This window comes from Neophocaena asiaeorientalis, unplaced genomic scaffold (assembly GCF_003031525.2).
Source record: "Neophocaena asiaeorientalis asiaeorientalis breed wild unplaced genomic scaffold, Neophocaena_asiaeorientalis_V1.1 scaffold134, whole genome shotgun sequence".
Taxonomy (NCBI): domain Eukaryota; kingdom Metazoa; phylum Chordata; class Mammalia; order Artiodactyla; family Phocoenidae; genus Neophocaena; species Neophocaena asiaeorientalis.
This window is the reverse complement of record NW_020185339.1, coordinates 12,856,481-12,875,255: the sequence shown is the minus strand read 5'-3', so window position 1 is coordinate 12,875,255 and position 18,775 is coordinate 12,856,481. Positions and strand designations below refer to the sequence as shown.

At 36.4% G+C, this 18,775-nt stretch overlaps 1 protein-coding gene across 3 annotated transcripts in view; it reads left to right on the top strand.

Annotated features, from left to right (window-relative positions):
• The window catches only part of RAB3IP (RAB3A interacting protein), a 155,921-nt gene extending 141,155 nt beyond the window's left edge, over positions 1 to 14,766 (top strand). For 2 of the 3 annotated variants that reach the window (XM_024736626.1, XM_024736627.1), the window contains 7 exons: positions 43 to 120; positions 825 to 1,028; positions 5,573 to 5,701; positions 7,186 to 7,298; positions 10,756 to 10,855; positions 11,218 to 11,287; positions 14,406 to 14,766. In XM_024736626.1, the coding sequence (XP_024592394.1) occupies positions 43 to 120; positions 825 to 1,028; positions 5,573 to 5,701; positions 7,186 to 7,298; positions 10,756 to 10,855; positions 11,218 to 11,287; positions 14,406 to 14,488 (777 nt within the window). In that variant the 3' untranslated portion in view covers positions 14,489 to 14,766. The remainder of the gene's footprint in view (positions 1 to 42; positions 121 to 824; positions 1,029 to 5,572; positions 5,702 to 7,185; positions 7,299 to 10,755; positions 10,856 to 11,217; positions 11,288 to 14,405) is intronic. The other variant, XM_024736628.1, reaches the window with a different exon arrangement.
• Positions 14,767 to 18,775: the final 4,009 nt, after the last annotated feature.

Here is an 18,775-nt window from a genome sequence, read left to right as displayed (position 1 = left end):
TAGATACTTTGTTTCCAAAATTTGAGATGTTAACTTTTTCAGGAAGCTCATAAGATGGTGAGAGAAGCAAATGTCAAGCAGGCAACAGCAGAAAAACAGCTAAAAGAAGCACAAGGAAAAGTAAGTTGCTGCTGCTTTTAATACTATAAGATGTAAAGAAATTAGTGATTACTATTTTAAAAATACCTTAACATTTATTGGATTTGTTCTGATTATAAAAGCAGTGCTTACTTTAGAAGATTTTTAAAACTACAGGAAACTATAAAGAAGAAAATAGCTACTACATATATATAATTAATAATGAATGTTTGGTGTCCATTTATATTAGAAGCAAATGATTTAAAGCCTTGTGAATCACATGTATTATCAAAAGGATTACATTGGTGGACTCTCAACCACTGCGCCACCAGGGAAGCCCACATAATCACATTTTAAAGTTATTATTTATTTTCTTAATTCACTAAAAAAAAGCCAACTGAAATGTTATTAGATTTTACTATTTTAGGAACGAACAGCAACTAATCATAAGCTATTTTTTAATATATTTTGAAGATTTTGAAAAGTCACATAAGTGAAATGTTAGACATTTTGATAATTTAAAAAATTTCATCTGATGTGAATAGCAGCTGAATCCAGACTGTATGGAAACATCAAAAAACTTGGTTTAAAAAAAAAAAATTTGGTTTTACTTTCCTTTTATTAATCCATAGGAAATACAGATTAAACTTATATTTCATCTTTGAAAGTAACCAAATTGCTAACATTTAGCTGCATCTGTCATAAAACATATTCAGTGTGTGTGACTGTGTTGATTTCTTTTCAAGATTGATGTACTTCAAGCTGAAGTAGCTGCATTGAAGACACTTGTATTGTCCAGTTCTCCAACATCACCTACACAAGAGCCTTTGCCAGGTGGAAAGACACATTTTAAAAAGGGGCATACAAGAAATAAAAGTACAAGCAGTGCTATGAGTGGCAGTCATCAGGACCTCAGTGTGATACAGCCAATTGTAAAAGACTGCAAAGAGGTAACTCATCCAGGACTGTCCCCTCTGACTGTTGATACTTATTAATTCTCATCACTGAGGTGTTGGTTATGATTTTTGCCAGCAAAATTTTTAGTACAAAATATTCAATATTAAGATGGGGGAGGCATTATCTAGAGCTGGCTGCTTTCAGGGATTCTTCATTTCCCTTCTCTACCTGGCTGATTTTGGAGTACCCGCTGGAAACTTGGTAAGTTTCTTAATCTCGATATTTCATTTAGGGAGCAAACTGTCATGTGTTGTATAAAGGAGAGTGGGTGGCTTTAATGATATGACTAGTCAAAATTTATTGCTAGGGTGCTCAAGCAAAATATGAATATAAGAATGTGTGAAAACATTTAGGTGATTTTCTTGAAGAATGGCACATTGCTTTTACTTAAATTCTGGGAGAAGCAGAATTTTATATCAGTAAGGTAGTCCTAGAGTTCAGATAATTAAGCAACGAAAAATGGAACTAATGGTAGCCATATCATTTTAAAAGATATGTTATAAAGATAACTGAGATAATAACTGGAAATATTTTGAGGTTTTTTTTTTTTTTTTTTGCGGTACGCGGGCCTCTCACTGTTGTGGCCTCTCCCGTTGCGGAGCACAGGCTCCGGACACGCAGGCCCAGTGGCCATGGCTCACAGGCCCAGCCGCTCCGTGGCATGCGGGATCTTCCCGGACCAGGGCACGAACCCGCATCCCCTGCATCTGCAGGCGGACTCTCAACCACTGCGCCACCAGGGAAGCCCCTTTTTGAGGTGTTTTGAGTAAAATAGTTTTTACTTACATATGATGAGAAAACATTTCCAAGGGGATTGATCACTAATTAATGAGCAGCCTTCTCCCATTTTTTTCTTAAAAGCTATATTTTACATTGTGAATTCAAGTTCATCATTATTCATTAAGAAGCTGTGTGTGCTTGTTCAGATTTTTGCATGGAAGCCAATAATTGCTTGCTCAATTATTAAATTGAATAACCAAGGTTGTTACTTATTTTAATTGAATTGCATTTTTAGTTATTAATAAAAAAGATGCTAGTGAGAGAGAAGTTCAGTACTTGGTCAAATCTGAATGTGACAAAATCTGAAATTCACATTGGTTTCTATTAAATATTTAAGAAGCTTTTTTAGTCATAACTTTAATTCTGATTTCTTTCAATTTAGATAGTATTTTTTTTTTGGCTGCATTGGGTCTTCGTTGCTGTGCGCAGGCTTTCTCTAGTTGCAGCGAGCAGGGGCTGCTCTTCATTGTGGTGCTCAGGCTTCTCATTGTGGTGGCTTCTCTTGTTGTGGAGCACAGGCTCTAGGCGTGTGGGCTTCAGTAGTTGTAGCACGTGGACTCAGTAGTTGTGGCTCGTGGGCTCTAGAGCGCAGGCCCAGTAGTTGTGGTGCATGGGCTTAGTTGCTCCACGGCATGTGGGATCTTCCCAGACGAGGGATTGAACCTGTGTCCCCTGCATTGGCAGGTGGATTCTTAACCACTGCATCACCAGGGAAGCCCTAGATAGCATTTTTCATTGCTTGGTACAACTTGTATTTTTGCTATGGTTTCTCAGTGTGTGTAATTATGTACCTTTTTTCCCTATTGTCTACACTAAGAAAATTTAAATATTTTCTCATGGAAAATTTTAAAGTTTTGTTTTTAATTTACAAAATTCCTTAAAATATGAATAGGCAGCATATAACTTTTTGCTTTCCACATATACCCTGTTTTCTAATACATGTGAAAAACTTGTCAAATAGTTTCATTAGACAGCAGAAACACATAAATTTGACTTGTGTAAGTCCTAAAAAACGATCTAACAATTGGAAGGAAAATGAAACATGTCCATGTTTCTGCAGAAAATGTGATGGGGGCATTTGGTCATAACGTATCTTCTGAAAGCATTTAAAACACACGTGAATGTGTGCACACACATGTAATGAGGCAAGGCTTTGAGATCAAGTCACTCAGATGTCAACTTTTACTGGTTTCTTGCTCTGTAACCTTGGTCAAGTTATTTTATTTCTCTAAACCCTAGTTTCCTTATCAATAAATGGAGATTATAATATTTATCTTGCTCAGCTTTTAGGATTAAATGTTTGTGAGGTGCTTACCATAGTTCCTGACAGAGTCAGCTCTTATTAATTACTGCCTTTAAACTAGAATCTTTCCTTAGAACACTACCTACTTTGAGCTTTATATCCATCAAAGGGTAGCCTTTACAAAGAAAGTGAATTTGAAAATGTAAGTATTACTTATCTGCTAATATTTTTATCCTTTCACCTTTAGCTTTGATTCAAGGAATTTATGGATTGGGATGAAAAATATTCACTTTGAGATTGCCATTATACACCTTAAAGGAAAGTCTGTAGGAAACCTGGGGTACAGTCAGCCTTTTGTTACTTTTGTGTAGACTCCCTGCACATCTGATTGAGCTGTGCTAGAGGTCATAGCTGCAGTCAGTGCTTCATTTATAGTGTATCCAGTGCTTCTGGCTTAGAGTGCCAGGCGAGTGAGAGACACTACTCTGTGTTTGGGTGGCTGTGGGTGGATGTAGCTTTGTATGTTGACAGGTAGTGTTGAGCTGGGCTGAGGGAATCTGTAGAGAAGAATACTTGGGAAAATTTATTAAATTGGATGGGTAGAGAAAGGACAACTGGAAGAGTGAATAGGAAGGTGGGTGCCAGCCTGGATTATTACTGATAATTCAGATGGTAGATACTGGATGTTGAAATGCCAAAACAATCTAAATAAATGTTATATTTTAAGATAGTCTGTTTAGGAGGCTATGTGTGTGCTGCTTTTAGTCTTGCAGCTTATACAGTAAATATTTTGGAAATTCTTTTGGAAATGCCTTAAGGTAATAGCAGAAGAATTGCTGTCACTTTTGACCCCAAACGAGGTTTCACGGTTTAGTCAGTCTCTGTTTATTCAAACATGTTATTTTTAAATTCTTTTTTTTTAAATTATTTAATTAATTTATTTTTGTGTGTGTTGGGTCTTGGTTGCTGCGCGGGCTTTTAGAGTTGCAGCGAGAGGAGGCTGCTCTTCGTTGTGGCATGCAGGCTTCTCATTGCGGTGGCTTCTCTTGTTGCGAAGCATGGGCTCTAGGCGCGCAGGCTTCAGTAGTTGTGGTGCACGGGCTTAGTTGCTCCGTGGCACGTGGGATCTCTCCGGACCAGGGCTTGAACCCATGTCCCCTGCATTGGCAGGTGGATTCTTAACCACTCCGCCTCCAGGGAAGCCCCTCAAACACTTTATTTAATTAACTTGGCTCCAAATTACTTTTTGATTATTTTCACAAAAGACTTATCATCTTTTATATTCAGAACAGTGTGCACTTGTATCTTTTTTTATTTTAACTTTTTTTTGCGGTACGCGGGCCTCTCACTGTTGTGGCCTCTCCCGTTGAGGAGCACAGACTCCGGACGCACAGGCTCAGCGGCCATGGCTCACGGGCCCAGTCGCTCCGCGGCATGTGGGATCTTCCTGGCCCGGGGCATGAATCCGTGTCCCCTTCATCGGCAGGCGGACTCTCAACCACTGCGCCATCAGGGAAGCCCTGCACTTGTATCTTAAGGGGAGCTCCAACATTACTATTATTTTTTTTTTTGGCGAGGTGGTTAATAGTAGTGTCCTTGGACACCATAGTGGATACATTGAAAAGCGCCAGCTAATCATTTGGGAGTTTGGATTGTTTTTTTAAAAGAAAAATTGCGGGGCTTCCCTGGTGGCGCAGTGGTTGAGAGTCTGCCTGCCGATGCAGGGGACACGGGTTCGTGCCCCGGTCTGGGAGGATCCCACATGCCGCGGAGCAGCTGGGCCCGTGAGCCATGGCTGCTGAGCCTGCGCGTCCGGAGCCTGTGCTCTGCGACGGGAGAGGGCACAACAGTGAGAGGCCCGTGTACCGCAAAAAAAGAAGAAGAAAAGAAAAATTGCTGCAATGGAATATTACTTAGCCATAAAAAAGAGTGAAATATTGCCATTTGTAGCAACATGGATGGACCTAGAGGTTATCATACTATGTGAAGTAAGTTAGAAAGAGAAAGACAAATATGATATCACTTATATGTGGAATCTAAAAAAAGATGCAAATGAATTTATTTACAAAACAGAAACAGACTCACAGACGTAGAAAACAAACTTATGGTTACCAAAGGGGAAAGGACGGGGGAGGGATAAACTAGGAGTATGGGATTAACAGACATACATTACTATATATAAAATAAACAACAAGAATTTACTGTATAGTACAGGGAGCTATATTCAGTATCTTGTAATAACCTATAATAGAAAAGAATCTGAAAAATATATGTATAACTGAATCACTTTGCTATATATACCTGAAATTAACACAATACTGTGAATCAACTATACTTCAGTTAAAAAAAAAAGAAAAATTACTACTGTGTATTATAACTAATCAAGAATGGTTCAATTATTATTTTAAATAAAGAGTATTTCTTTCTCAGTAATATTTAAATTAGGTTTCACTTTTATAAAGTTATTTTATGTTTGTACTTTTTAAAAAGTTATTTTGTGTTTTCTTTTGTCAGGCTGACTTATCCCTGTATAATGAATTCAGATCTTGGAAGGATGAGCCCATAATGGACAGAACATGTCCTTTCTTAGACAAAATCTATCAGGAAGATATTTTTCCATGTTTAACCTTCTCAAAAAGTGAGGTAATTAAAAACACATTTGAACAGAAATGCATTAAAGTTGTTCCTATACCTTTTACTGAGTCATGTTACATATTTTAATATCTCTTACATAAATAAGTTATAAAGTGTCATATTTTGCCATTTCTCCATTCCATATTAGGATCGTAATAATTTCTTGGCATTCACTTACTGAACCTCTTTCCTTATTTGAGCAGAGGATCACTTATGCTGCAGTGTGTTGCATTGGAGTGAAGTATTAAATATGTAACGGGGTAGGACTTAATTTTTAGTCCAAGGTTCAGTGCAAGGGAAGTAAGTTATGTACACTCTAAAGTGTTTGTTGGGTTTATCTGTATGTGATTAAAAAGAAGTCCTATTTAGTTTCTTCATCTTTAAAACGGGGAAAAATGCCTTCCTTGCCTGTATCACAGGATTGTTAAGATAAAATGAAGTGAATTAAGTAGATAGAAAAATTTTTTTAAAAATACTACACAGCAGTATACAAATGTAAGGTCATAAGTTTAATTTGTTCTTACATGTGGAAAGTTTGTCTACAAATATCCTGTTAATCAGTGTTTAAGAAAGTTAATCCTAAGAGTCTTTTGTTAAGTCTTTAGAGGATTTAATTATATAACACTGCTTGTAAGGAAAAGTTAAGATGAACAGTAAAATGCTTTTGATATGTAGATATGTTAGTCATTGTGGCTCTGGTTTTAGGTAGGCTGTTCAGTATGAGTAATCTTGCCAGAATGAAATTTGTCTATTTCATCAATTGTTTATCAGTTACTACCGTCTCCATCTGGGCATTTAATATTTGATAACTCAGTTAATTCTTTTTTTTTTTTGGGTTTTTTTTTTTTTTTTCGATACGTGGGCCTCTCACTGTTGTGGCCTCTCCTGTTGCGGAGCACAGGCTCCGGACGCGCAGGCTCAGCGGCCATGGCTCACGGGCCCAGCCACTCCGCGGCATGTGGGATCTTCCCGGACCAGGGCACGAACCCGTGTCCCCTGCATCGGCAGGCGGACTCTCAACCGCTGTGCCACCAGGGATGCCCTCAGTTAATTCTTTTGTAGACTCTTGTGCACATAAATACATGATCAGTGAATATATAGCTATAATTAACACATATTGCTGTGTTATGAATGACCAATAGGAAAAAATAATGCATAAATTTAGCAAAATTAAAGCCTTAGGATATTCATTTTGAAGTGACGTAACCAATGGATGTTAATTGTGGGTAAGGGGTGGCGTGGAATTAATGTCTTTAATCTCCTTCTAGATAATAAGAAAAGTTATTTAGCTATAACTGAATTGCCTTTCATAACAATGTTTGAATTATAAAAGAATTCAAACCGAGATTATGTGGTTTCCTTCTTTTTCATTAGCTAAGGCAAATCTAGTGGACCTTGGAAGAAATAATTTTTAAAAACCAGTTTATTATAGAATAGAATTTTTATATTTTCCTGCCAGCATAGCATCTAATACTTCTTTGTTCTTTTTGAAGTTGGCTTCGGCTGTTCTGGAGGCAGTGGAAAACAATACTCTAAGCATTGAACCAGTGGGACTACAACCTATTCGATTTGTGAAAGCGTCTGCAGTTGAATGTGGAGGACCAAAGTACGTTTTCAAAACCATGTCTTAGGGAAGATACTGAGCTTTTAAAATTTTATGTGTTGTAGTTATTTAATATTTTCTGGTTTTAAATGTTAAATCTCTTGTCAGTTTTCTATTTAAAGTCTGTGCAGCCCAAAGACCAATCCCTGGGCAGTGTGGGGATTTCAAATTTAGCATCAGTGGAGAGCCCTTTTAATTACAAACGTATATGTGGGATCCAGGTAGATCAGGTGTTAGAAACTTCTTTAAAAACCGCATGTTATAATCCATTAGTTGCTTATGAAATCTCTTTAGTGGGTCATAAGCAGAATTTTTGTTTGTTATACTTATATGTACAGCTATGTGTTCTGGGCTTTGTGTAAATTATTTCTTTTTGAGGCTTGCCATCAAAAATAGTTTGAGAAGACAGTGAATTAGACCAAGTCTTACCAAGCATGAAAACAGGGTACCAGAAGGCTTGGTTAGTCCTCTCCTTTACTACTCTCATTATAAAACTTTCTCACTTTGGTAAATAAACAGCTCTGTCTCCCATATGTGAGAGATATTTGGCAGTTTTATACCTTCAGGGGTGACTCCCACACTTCGTAGCAGGGCAAGTTGTCTTCCAACTGGTCCTGGGAGGAGGAAAGACTGAAACCAACAGTACATAAAACGTTTGCCACAGCTGTTTAAAAAGTGACTTCAGAAGATTTTGAGGAAGCTGCTTAGTTGGTGGTGAAGAACTAGATCGGTATAGGGGACCGAAGAGCCCGAGAGAGCTCACAGCAAGCAATAATTGAATCCCATCAGGCCATTTTGAAGGCAGAGGAGGAAATAGCTGGTTGAGATTAACTACTAGGTCTGTTAAAGCCAGTCGTAGGAGTTGTGTAGTTCTTCTTTCCTGTTACGCACGTCACACTCTCAGCAGCATCACACAGTGTTGGTATTTGGGTAACTTAATCCTGTATTTGCTCTGTGAGCCACAGGTCTACCTAGAGTTATGTCCTGTTTGACACTCCCCCATGCCACACCTGTAGTATGGTGACCTCTGAATTTTGGGGAGGAGATTTTCATTCCTAAATTCTATCCTTCAGCAAACACCTGGGTATTTTTATCCTGGTCATTAATACTTTTTGTACTTTCAGTTTCTATGTTATACCTTATTTTAAATATAGCAGTTTTTACTGTAGGATTTTAAATTTATACTTGCATTATATATCACACATTAAACATGTGCAAATATCAAATGATAACAAATCAGAGTCTCAGTTAAAGTAGATTTTTACAGTATTTTAGTAAAATAATTATACAGATTAGGTTTAGAGAATAATTTACATCGTTAAGAATATTGTTCTTGTGGGAATGGGGCCAGAAACCAAGGTGTTTGCGGTGCATATTGTGTGGAGAAGACTAAAGAAGACGTTGTCCTCCTTTATGAAATGTGAAGAATGGCTCTTGTGGACGAGGTTATCAAGATAAACACTAAACGAATGGCACAGTGCTTGGGGAATTTTGTGGAAGGCAAGATCATTCTACTGGTGGTGATCAGGGACTGTTCTTGGGATTTGATTCGATCTGGGCTTTTGAAGCATGGGTGGAATTGGGGAGATACGGAACAGTACATACGACTGAATAAAGGAACAAGAAAACAGTGTGTTCAGAGGATGGTGAGTGTTTGGAGAGGGAAGATGTGAAAAAAAGGAATTAGAGGTGACTGATGAGAGGGATACTGTGAGCTTTTGGAAATCAATAGGAAGGGCTCTGGTTTTGGAAACAAGATGATAGGTAGACACGTTGACATCCCTAAGTGAAAATGGCAAGCAAGGATTTGAAATCTTGGGACTAGAGCTGTTAGGGGATACTGAGGTAGTGTGGCATGTTAAAAAAAAATTGGAATTAGAGGTCAGAAGACTTAGTGTTGAATCCTGGCTCAAATAAAAATATATTGGCTTTAGAAATGAGATAACTTAAACACTTTTTTATTATTTTAAAAGTTGATACTTAAAACCACTTTACCTGAGTCCTTTCAAAATTAGAAAAATAGTAGACAAACAGGTATGTCTGCTTCCAAAAGGTGATTTTTATCAGTTTGATGGTTACTTTTTCTCTTGTGTAAATTGTGCTTAAAATAGTATAGTTCCAAGGACTTTTACCACTTGTGCCTTAAATTTCTTGATTGTCTATCCTCCCCAAGCTAGTAGTTAGTGCTTTTAAATATTGTTATAGATCATTAAAGGAATTTTCTAATAAAGGAACAATGAGGCTAAATCTCTTTGAAAAGGTAAGAATTCTTTTGTGATTTGAATGGCCACTTCCAAAATTACCCTTTTAAATGCACACTCTCCATGTGTTTGCTTAATATGGAGGCACATTTGTATCATATTTCTGGTAAGTATAGCTGAAAATTAACGTTCATTTAATATATTTTTCTTTATTATATAATTTATAATGTTGTATAAAATGCTATTGGCCACTTTATTTTACTTAGAGCTACACTAATTTTGCATTGACAAGGAATGATAGCTATCTTCAGTCAAGCTTCTAATTTAGGAGGTTGACACCTGGGCTGCTGTGAGTCCAGCCTGATCCTGTTGAGCAGTGGAGTGACAGGTGGCCTGTCACTTAACCAGCAGTCATTGAATGTCTGCTGTGTGCCAGGCCATGCTTGGTGCCAGGCATTTAAAGATGAATAAAATACATTTACTGTTCTCAAGAGGCTTTCAGGGAGACTTCCCTGGCAGTCCAGTGGTTAAGACCCTGCACTTCCAGTGCAGGGAGTGCAGGTTCAATCCCTGGTCGGGGAACTGAGATTCCACATGCCAAGTGGTGTGGCAAAAAAAAAAAAAAAAAAAAAAAAAAGAGGCTTTCAGCCTAATCCCAGCCAGAAAGCCCTCATACCAAATTTTACATGTTGTAGTATGTAAAGAGAAAGGTTGGTATGTCTAAATGTAGTGTACCCTTTGTGTAATTGTTAAGATTCAGTGTATTTGTACGGTAGCTTATTCCTTTGTACTTCTTAGGCCTAGGTGCCACGTTAAATGCATATATACCAACCCAACACACCAAAAAGTATCCCATCTGGAAGCTGTTCTCCTGCAAAGCTGTCAATAACATGTTTTGAGACCTAAGCAGTCACTTTTAAGTTTTTTTCAACTGAGAGAGAAGTTGAAGTGCCAATGGAAAGCTGAGAGCTGCCCTGCAGCTGATTACTCATTTGTAAATTTGCCCCAGGACATATATGAACACATTTAGCTTCTATTTCTAGAACCATGGTTAAAGCTATGCCGTAAGCTTATACTAGAATGTAAGCCCCAAAGGGCAGGGCCTTTGTCTTTTTCATCATTATAGCCCAGCATCACAAAGTGCCTGGTACATGTTCGGTTCTCAGATATTAGTTGTCTTAATGAATATACAACTTGTCCAGAAGGTAGGCGCAAAATGCTTTTAATTTAAAAAACTAAAATTTATCCTTGTTTTACAGAAAATGTGCTCTCACAGGTCAGAGTAAGTCCTGTAAACACAGAATTAAATTAGGGGACTCAAGCAATTATTATTATATTTCTCCTTTTTGCAGATACAGGGTAAGTAATTTAACCACAAATTTCTTTTTTTAATTAATTAATTTATTTATTTTTGGCTGCATTGGGTCTTTGTTGCTGCGTGTGGGCTTTCTAGTTGCGGCAAGTGGGGGCTACTCTTCATTGTGCTGCGCGGGCTTCTAGTTGTGGTGGCTTCTCTTGTTGCAGAGCATGGGCTCTGGGCGTGCAGGCTGCAGTAGTTGTTGCTCGTGGGCTCAGTAGTTGTGGCTCAAGGGCTCTAGAGCACAGGCTCAATAGTTGTGGCGCACAGGCTTAGTTGCTCCTCATTAACCACAAGTTTTAATAAAGCTTGCTTTGATGTGAGATATTTGACTGTTTAACATTTTTTTTTCTTTTTGGCATAGATCACTTCTGTATGTAACTTTTTCACGTATATTCGATATATTCAACAGGGACTTGTGAAACAGCAGGATGGTGAGTGTTCTTAATTCATTATAAAATATTTGCATGAAATTCAGTAAAAAGTATGGAACGTAATAGTAAGCGCAAGTCAACTTTATCATTGGTACATTTATATTGAATCTCTTTTGTAAGTCTAATAAAATGTGTGAAGAGTTTGGGAACAAATGCATCTTTTAAACATGTTGTATTTAATCCTTATATTTGCCTCATTTTACTCTAATTTTAAGCAGAATCAGTTTTAACTTTTAAGGGGTATATGATAAACCAGATGGTAAGTGTGAGAGGAGCATAAAGCCCATTGAATTTACTCCTTAAGAAATAAAAATGAACAAGCTCTAGACATGGTCAGATTTATTTTATTTTATTTTATTTATTTTTTAATAGATTTTTTTATTTTTGGCCATGCCACGTGGCATGTGGGATCTTAGTTCCCTGACCAGGGATCAAACCCATGTCCCCTGCAGTGGAAGTGCAGAGTCCTAACCACTGGACCACCAGGGAATTCCCCAGATTTATTTTAATTACTGGAACCCACAAGGCACTAACAATAAATATTTTTCTGTATTTTCTACTTTCACGTGTAAGTTAATAAAGCAGTCCTGAGCGTAATTCTGAGTGGAATAAAGATGACTGTGTTCTAAATCAGCTGAGACATGCGGATGATATATCCAGGATAGTCAGCCCAGGACTCTGCTGGATATTTTTTAATGTAGTCTTTCATGATTACTTATGGTTTTATAGCCGAATGTCTTAAATACCAGGCATAGAAACTAATATGGCCTGACAGCTCAAAAGCAGTGTTTTGTTTTGTGTTTTTGTTTTTTCTTTAAATATGTATCATTGTTTTAAAACAGAAATAGCAGATACTAGGCTAGGGACAAGTCCATGCCAATTTTGTATTTGAAGCTGTGGGAAATTTTCCTGTTTTTATTTTTCTAAACATTGAAAATTTTCTTATACTTAAAAACTAGTGGATGCCTACTATCTTTCTGTCATGTAAACCAGTGAATCTTAATTCTTTGGAAAAATCAATCATGTTGATAAAAACTTAGTTTAGCGTTTTCAAGCTTTAGTACGTTGAAAATAGTCATTTATTTATAATCCCATATAATTAGGTTTTAATGCATAAAAGAAAAGGGGTGAAACCTGTCTCTAATTAACATTGAATTTCAAAAGCCCACAGAGCATAAAAGCAGTCTTTATACAGTACTTTTTATGACTTTAATAAAATTTAAATCTTTTTTAATACCTATTGGTAGATAATATGATTTAAGCTGAAGAACAGATGATTTGTGTTAAGTTGTCAAGCATATTTTTTCTCCTTGTTAAAAAAAGAAGTTTTTATGGACACCAAGGGGGGAAAACCATGGTGGGGTGGGGATGGTGGTGTGCTGAATTGGGTGATTGGGATTGACATGTATACACTGATGTGTATTATATTGATGACTAGTAAGAACCTGCAGTATAAAAAAACAAAAAAAACAACTAATACTAAACTTTCTTTGGGTTATTTGTATGGAAATATGTTAATATAAATGTTTCAGACATTACATGACATTTCTAAAAATCTTATATGTGCTGCTATAATGTTGTAAGTCATGATTCTAGTTATTACTTTAAAATGTATGTCTCAGAAACAACTAAATTTCCTTGTCAATTGCATTATTATGAACTTTCATCAAATCTTTAACCGTGGTCATTTTTAAGTCTTTTGTCATTTACAGACAGTTCTGGGTGTACTCTGATGCTTTTGCAAAAATGTTCCTATAAAAGGGTTTCATCTTCAGAGAATTCATGGAAAAGACTCTGACAAGTACAGGTTTCTGGTAACTGACTATACTGCTGAACTGAATGAATGAGCATTTTCAGAACTCTAATGGAAAACTGATGAATTCATAAAAGTGCTAACAAAAGGTCAAGATGGAAAAAAAAATTACATGGGACTGAGTGAACTGATAAGGATGATTATAATTTTTGTGACTTTCTGTTTGAATAAAAAAAAGAAAAGAAAAAAGTTTTTGTAGGGAAGAATGAAAGGTACTCTACTTTGTGAAAACAGGAAGAAAGGATCATGAGTGGTTGTGGTGATGGTGATAAAAGTGATATCTTGTCTGGTTCCTCTTACCCTTTCACTTCACAGCATTTGTTACACATTGTATACTGAGTGGGTTTGTCGTAAATTATTGTTAATTTTACAGTCTGTTTATTATCTGTGCCTTGTGCTAAAAAGGATTTAAGGCAGTTAAATATAAAGCAGGGTTTCTCAGCCTTGGTACTATTATTATTTTAAACTGGATAATTCTTTGTTGTGGGAGACTGTCTTGTGCATTGTAGGATGTTTAATAGCATCCCTGGGCTTTACTCACTAGATGCTAGTAATGAAAAATATATCCAGACATTGCCAAATGCACACCTGGGGACACATTCTCCCAGGTTGAGAACCACTGATCTAAATCAATCTAATCTGATAATATGTCAGAGAGAGACCTTTTATTATCTAAAACATAGAGCAAATTTCTTCCCACTTATAGAGGGGACTTTCAGAAGCACAGATAATTAAAATTTACAGTTTATCCTCTGCATTTATTTTTATTTCTAATTGAGCCATACACAGAATCTTTCCCTATTATTACTCACAAAGAATGTTACTAAGTTCTCTGGACTGTCTCTTGTTTTCCTTTTTTTCCTGTTTACTCTGTTGGTTTTAATGAAAAGTGAAAAATGGCCAAGATACAGCAAACTATAGCAAGAAGATGCATAAGTTAGATAATAACTCTTGTGTAATTGCGCATTGAGTGTAGTTACTCAAGAAGGCAGCAGCATTGCCAGTTACTCAGGACATTGAGATGCCTGCCTTCTTTTGGGCTAAAATGGTAGTCAGTCATTGATGTATCTAACAAATCGTTGTAGCAAAATTGGTAAATACTGCTTATTTATTCATAAAACTGGGATGCTCACAAGTACATGGAGAAGTTAGTGTGAAGCAGTGATAGCATGTCTAAGCATTAGGTACATCATTAGGAGATGCCCAGCTGGCATTTCAGCTAATCTTAAATTTTCAGTGAAACAGATTAAAAATAATTAAGATAATAGTTTATGATTTATGTGTTTCTCTTTTCTGTTTGTATAGTTGATCAAATGTTTTGGGAAGTTATGCAGTTGAGAAAAGAGATGTCATTGGCAAAGCTGGGATATTTCAAAGAGGAACTGTGATGCTCTGCCTGGGACCATGCATGAACCTCCCTGAAGACCTGGAAAATGACTGAATATTTTTATGGTTACTTGATATTTATTTCCTTTCAAGGAGTGGGTCCAAGACTTTTTCCCTCTTTTGCAAATTACACTGAAAAGTGCTATGATTTCTTTTAAACTGACCTATGCTGTGTTTGCTTATTTAGTTGAACACACTATAAAGAATTACAGGTGTACTAGTGATTGTAATTTATAGTTGCAAAAAAAAAGCTAAATAAATAAATATTAGATTGAGTGTATTTTTGCTTTCTCTTCTAGCTCTGACATGATATATAGGGTCAGCTGAATATATTGAATTGTAGTTTTCAAACTTCATAGCAGCCTGCAAAAGACAAGAAGGGTAAGTGAACAGGATCAGCTTCCTTCCCCCCCCCCCACTACAATGACTCTATTTTTGTCTGTTTTATATGTTAGGATTGAAAAAACATTTTATTTAAAGAAAGATTTCTTCTGAAAAGAAAGTTACTTTTATTCATTCTGTTCTCTGTAACTTAAAGAATCCCTTTATTATGGTGATTAATAGAGGACAATCACATTTTATTCTAGAGATGCATCCTTGAACATCTTGATGTAGTATATTTATACTTTACATACATTGAGCACTGTAGTAATCATTGAGAGGGTATAAAGATAAATTAGGAGTTTGATGTGTGCTCAGGGGAGTTGGAAAGGGTGTGGGTTGAAAGAGTGATACTTGCAAAGGATACACTGATCACAGAGCCACTCGATCTGTCAGTTTCAAATTGTAAAACAAATGGTGTGGAAAAGCAAAAAGAAGAAATGAGAAACCACTTTAGTCCCTCCATCTAGAGAAAGCTACTCAATATTTTTGAAGAATAGACTTTCAGATATTTTCTACCTATGTGTGTACATTTCTGAAACAAAAAGTAGACTTTCTTTTTTTTTTACTTAAAAATTCTACAAATCTGGATCAATGTAAGGTTTTGATGATAGGACGTTAACTAATTGTGTTTGGAGATTAGTTTGTTTTAAATTTCTTTTTCATGTCATAATGCTGTGATGAGGATCCTTATGTATACTTCTTTGAACATTGTTGGCTTATTTCCTTCATATAGATGCCTAGAAGTAAAATTGTTGGGTCAAGCAAGGTACATGTGTATTTTAAAATATTTGATCTGCATTGCCAAATTGCCATCTAGAAAAGTTGAACCAATTTATATTCACAGTAGATGTGTATGAGAGAACTGGTGTTCTGAAGGTGGTATTACTTTCAGTCCTGTCTCAAAGGTTTGGTCAACCTTACATATAGATGACTCAGTCACCAGGATGGATGGAAGCGCACAGACAAAAGGATATTTGAGAATGGTATGGTAGAAACCATCATTACCATGCCCAGCTCAAGAATATGAAATTGAACATGAAAAGAAATTTGAAACTAGAATTTTAAGTCTTGATAGTTCATGTGAGGGCATAATAAACATGTGCTCAGACTTTCAAAGCTTCAGAAGATTTTCCACACAAAGATGCAAATTAAAAACACTTTGGGGGGACTTCCCTGGTGGCACACTGGTGAAGAATCTGCCTGCCAATACAGGGGACTCGGGTTCGAGCCCTGGTCTGGGAAGATCCCACATGCTAAGACCGTGTACCACGACTACCGAGCCTGTGCTCTAGAATCTGCGAGCCACAACTCCTGAGCCCACACGCCACAACTACTGAAGCCTGCATGCCCTAGAGCCCGCATGCCGCAACTACTGAGCCTGTGTGATGCAACTACTGAAGCCCATGCACCTAGAGCCTGTGCTCCACAAGAGAAGCCACTGCAATGAGAGGCCAGTGCACCGCAACGAAGAGTAGTCCCCGCTCACCGCAACTAGAGAAAGCCTGTGCGCAGCAACAAAGACCCAACGCAGCTGGAAAAAAAAAAATTGGGGGAGCTTCCCTGGCGGTCCAGTGGTTAAGACTCCATGCTCCCAATGCAGGGGGCACACGTTCGATCCCTGGTCAGGGAACTAGGATCCTGCATGCCACATGGCATGGCCAATAAAGAAATAAATTTAGGGGCTTCCCTGGTGGCGCAGTGGTTGGGAGTCCGCCTGCCGATGCGGGGGTCCACTGGGATGTGCAAAAAAAAAAAAAAATTAAAAAAAAAAAAAAAAAAAACTTTTGGAGAAAATACTAAAACTAAAAGAGAAACAAATCCAGGAGATGCTTTGAGATTTGGGAAGAAAAGTGATCAGATACGTAGAGAAAGTTTGTTGATAACTTTAAAAGAATAAAAAAGTAAGGCTAAAGAAAAATTTAAAACATCAGGTAGATCCATAACAATCTAGAACTAAAATTATTTGCAATATCAACACAATGGGAATGGGAGAAGACCAGAGAGCATGGGGATATATTAAAGTTCTTGTTAGATGAAAAATGGAGATAATCAGTTAAAAGTGAAGAGACCAAGTAGAGAAAGACTATGATATGGAAATAAAAAGTAAGTAAAAATATAGTCAAGTTGGATTAAAGTATATGATAACAAAGTATAAGGACATGGAAATGTTGGAATAAAAGAATGGAAAAAAGATGCCAGGAAAATACCAAAAGAAAGCTAGAGTGGTTATACTGTTATCAGAAAAGAACATGATAGGACAAAAATATTATTAGACATAGAGTTGGGTTTTACATAATACTAAAAATTGAGTGCACCAAGAAGACTTAATGAGAAAATAGAAATAATAAAAATGGAGAAATTTTAAAATACTAAGAGCTGACTAATAATGAATAGCAGAACTTACAAGGATACAGAGAAAGTGCTTCAAGGAAAAGTTTATAGCTTTAAATCCTTATTTATATTTTTAAAATGAGCTGAGTGTCCAATTAAAGAAGTTATAGGAGAACAAGATGAAGGAGATAAGAGCAGAAATAGAAAACAAGAATGCAGTAGAAGATCATCAAAGCTATTGAGTCTTTGAAAAGATGAACAAAATAGACAAAAATTTCTGGCAAGTTTATCCTGGAGAAAGAGAAAATGCACAAATAACCCATACAGGGAATGAAAAGGTCTGTGTCACTGCACATACTAACGGATGTTATGAACAACATGGCAATAAGTTTCAAAATTTAGGCAAAAGGGAAAATTCCTAGAAAAAATGTGTTATATTTTGGTTAAGAAGAAGTCAGAAGCCTGAGCAGTACTACTACTATTAAAGGAAAGCAAGTAGTTAGAAATCCTTTTGTGAAGAAAACTCTAGGCATAGGTGGTTTTACCAAACTTTATGGGTATTCTAATCTTAGATATATTCTGGAGAACAGAATGTCTCCTACATCAAAAACCAATATAACTGATAGTAAAACTAGATGGGGGCAATACAAAAAAGGAAAATTATAGGCCCGTTTTGTCGTGAATATATATGCAAAGGCAAACTGAACGTAATATACTGAGCAAGTGGTGTTTATTCCAGGAATACAAAGATGGTATATTAGAAAATTTATAAATATTTGCTGCATTTACAGAATAAAAGTGAAAAGCCAGCTAATCAATAGATGGAGAAAAACATTTGATAAAAATACTCATTAATAACTTTTAGTAATCTGTAGATGAAAGGGTACTTATCAGCTTGGTAAAGGGTATCTTCAAGCATCCTATAATAAACATCACCCTAAGAGAGGAAACATTAGAGACATTCTCTCTGAAATGAACAATAGAACAATAGAATAAAGATGACCGCTGTCTTCACTTTTATTCAGAATTGTACTATAAATGTTAGCCAGTGCAGCACCATGAGGAAGATAAAGATATTGGAAAGGAGAAAGTAAACTGTCATTATTTGCTTATGATGTGATTATCTACATAGGAAATTTTAAAAATCTTCCATCAAATTATTAGGTGGCTAAATATGGGATCAGTATATAATTGTGAATTATTCTTACATACACCGACCTCAAACAATTAGAAAATAGACTTTTTAAGACCAAACAATTGCAGACAATTCTAAAGTGCTAAGTAATCTAACCAAAGATTAGATTTGGTTAGATTACTGTGTAATCTGTACACAGACCTGTGTACAGAAAGTTATACAACTTCACTAAAAGACAGTAAGGAGGACTGGATTGATCCTATGTTCATGGATAGAAAGACAATATGAAAGATGTTAATTCTCTCCAAGTTGATATATAGATTTAGTGCATCTCCAAACTAAATCCCAACATTTCCCCTTGAATTGACAAAATGAAATTTACGTGACGCGGTGAAGGATGAAGAATGACCAAGGCACTTTTTTTTTTTTTTTTTTTTTT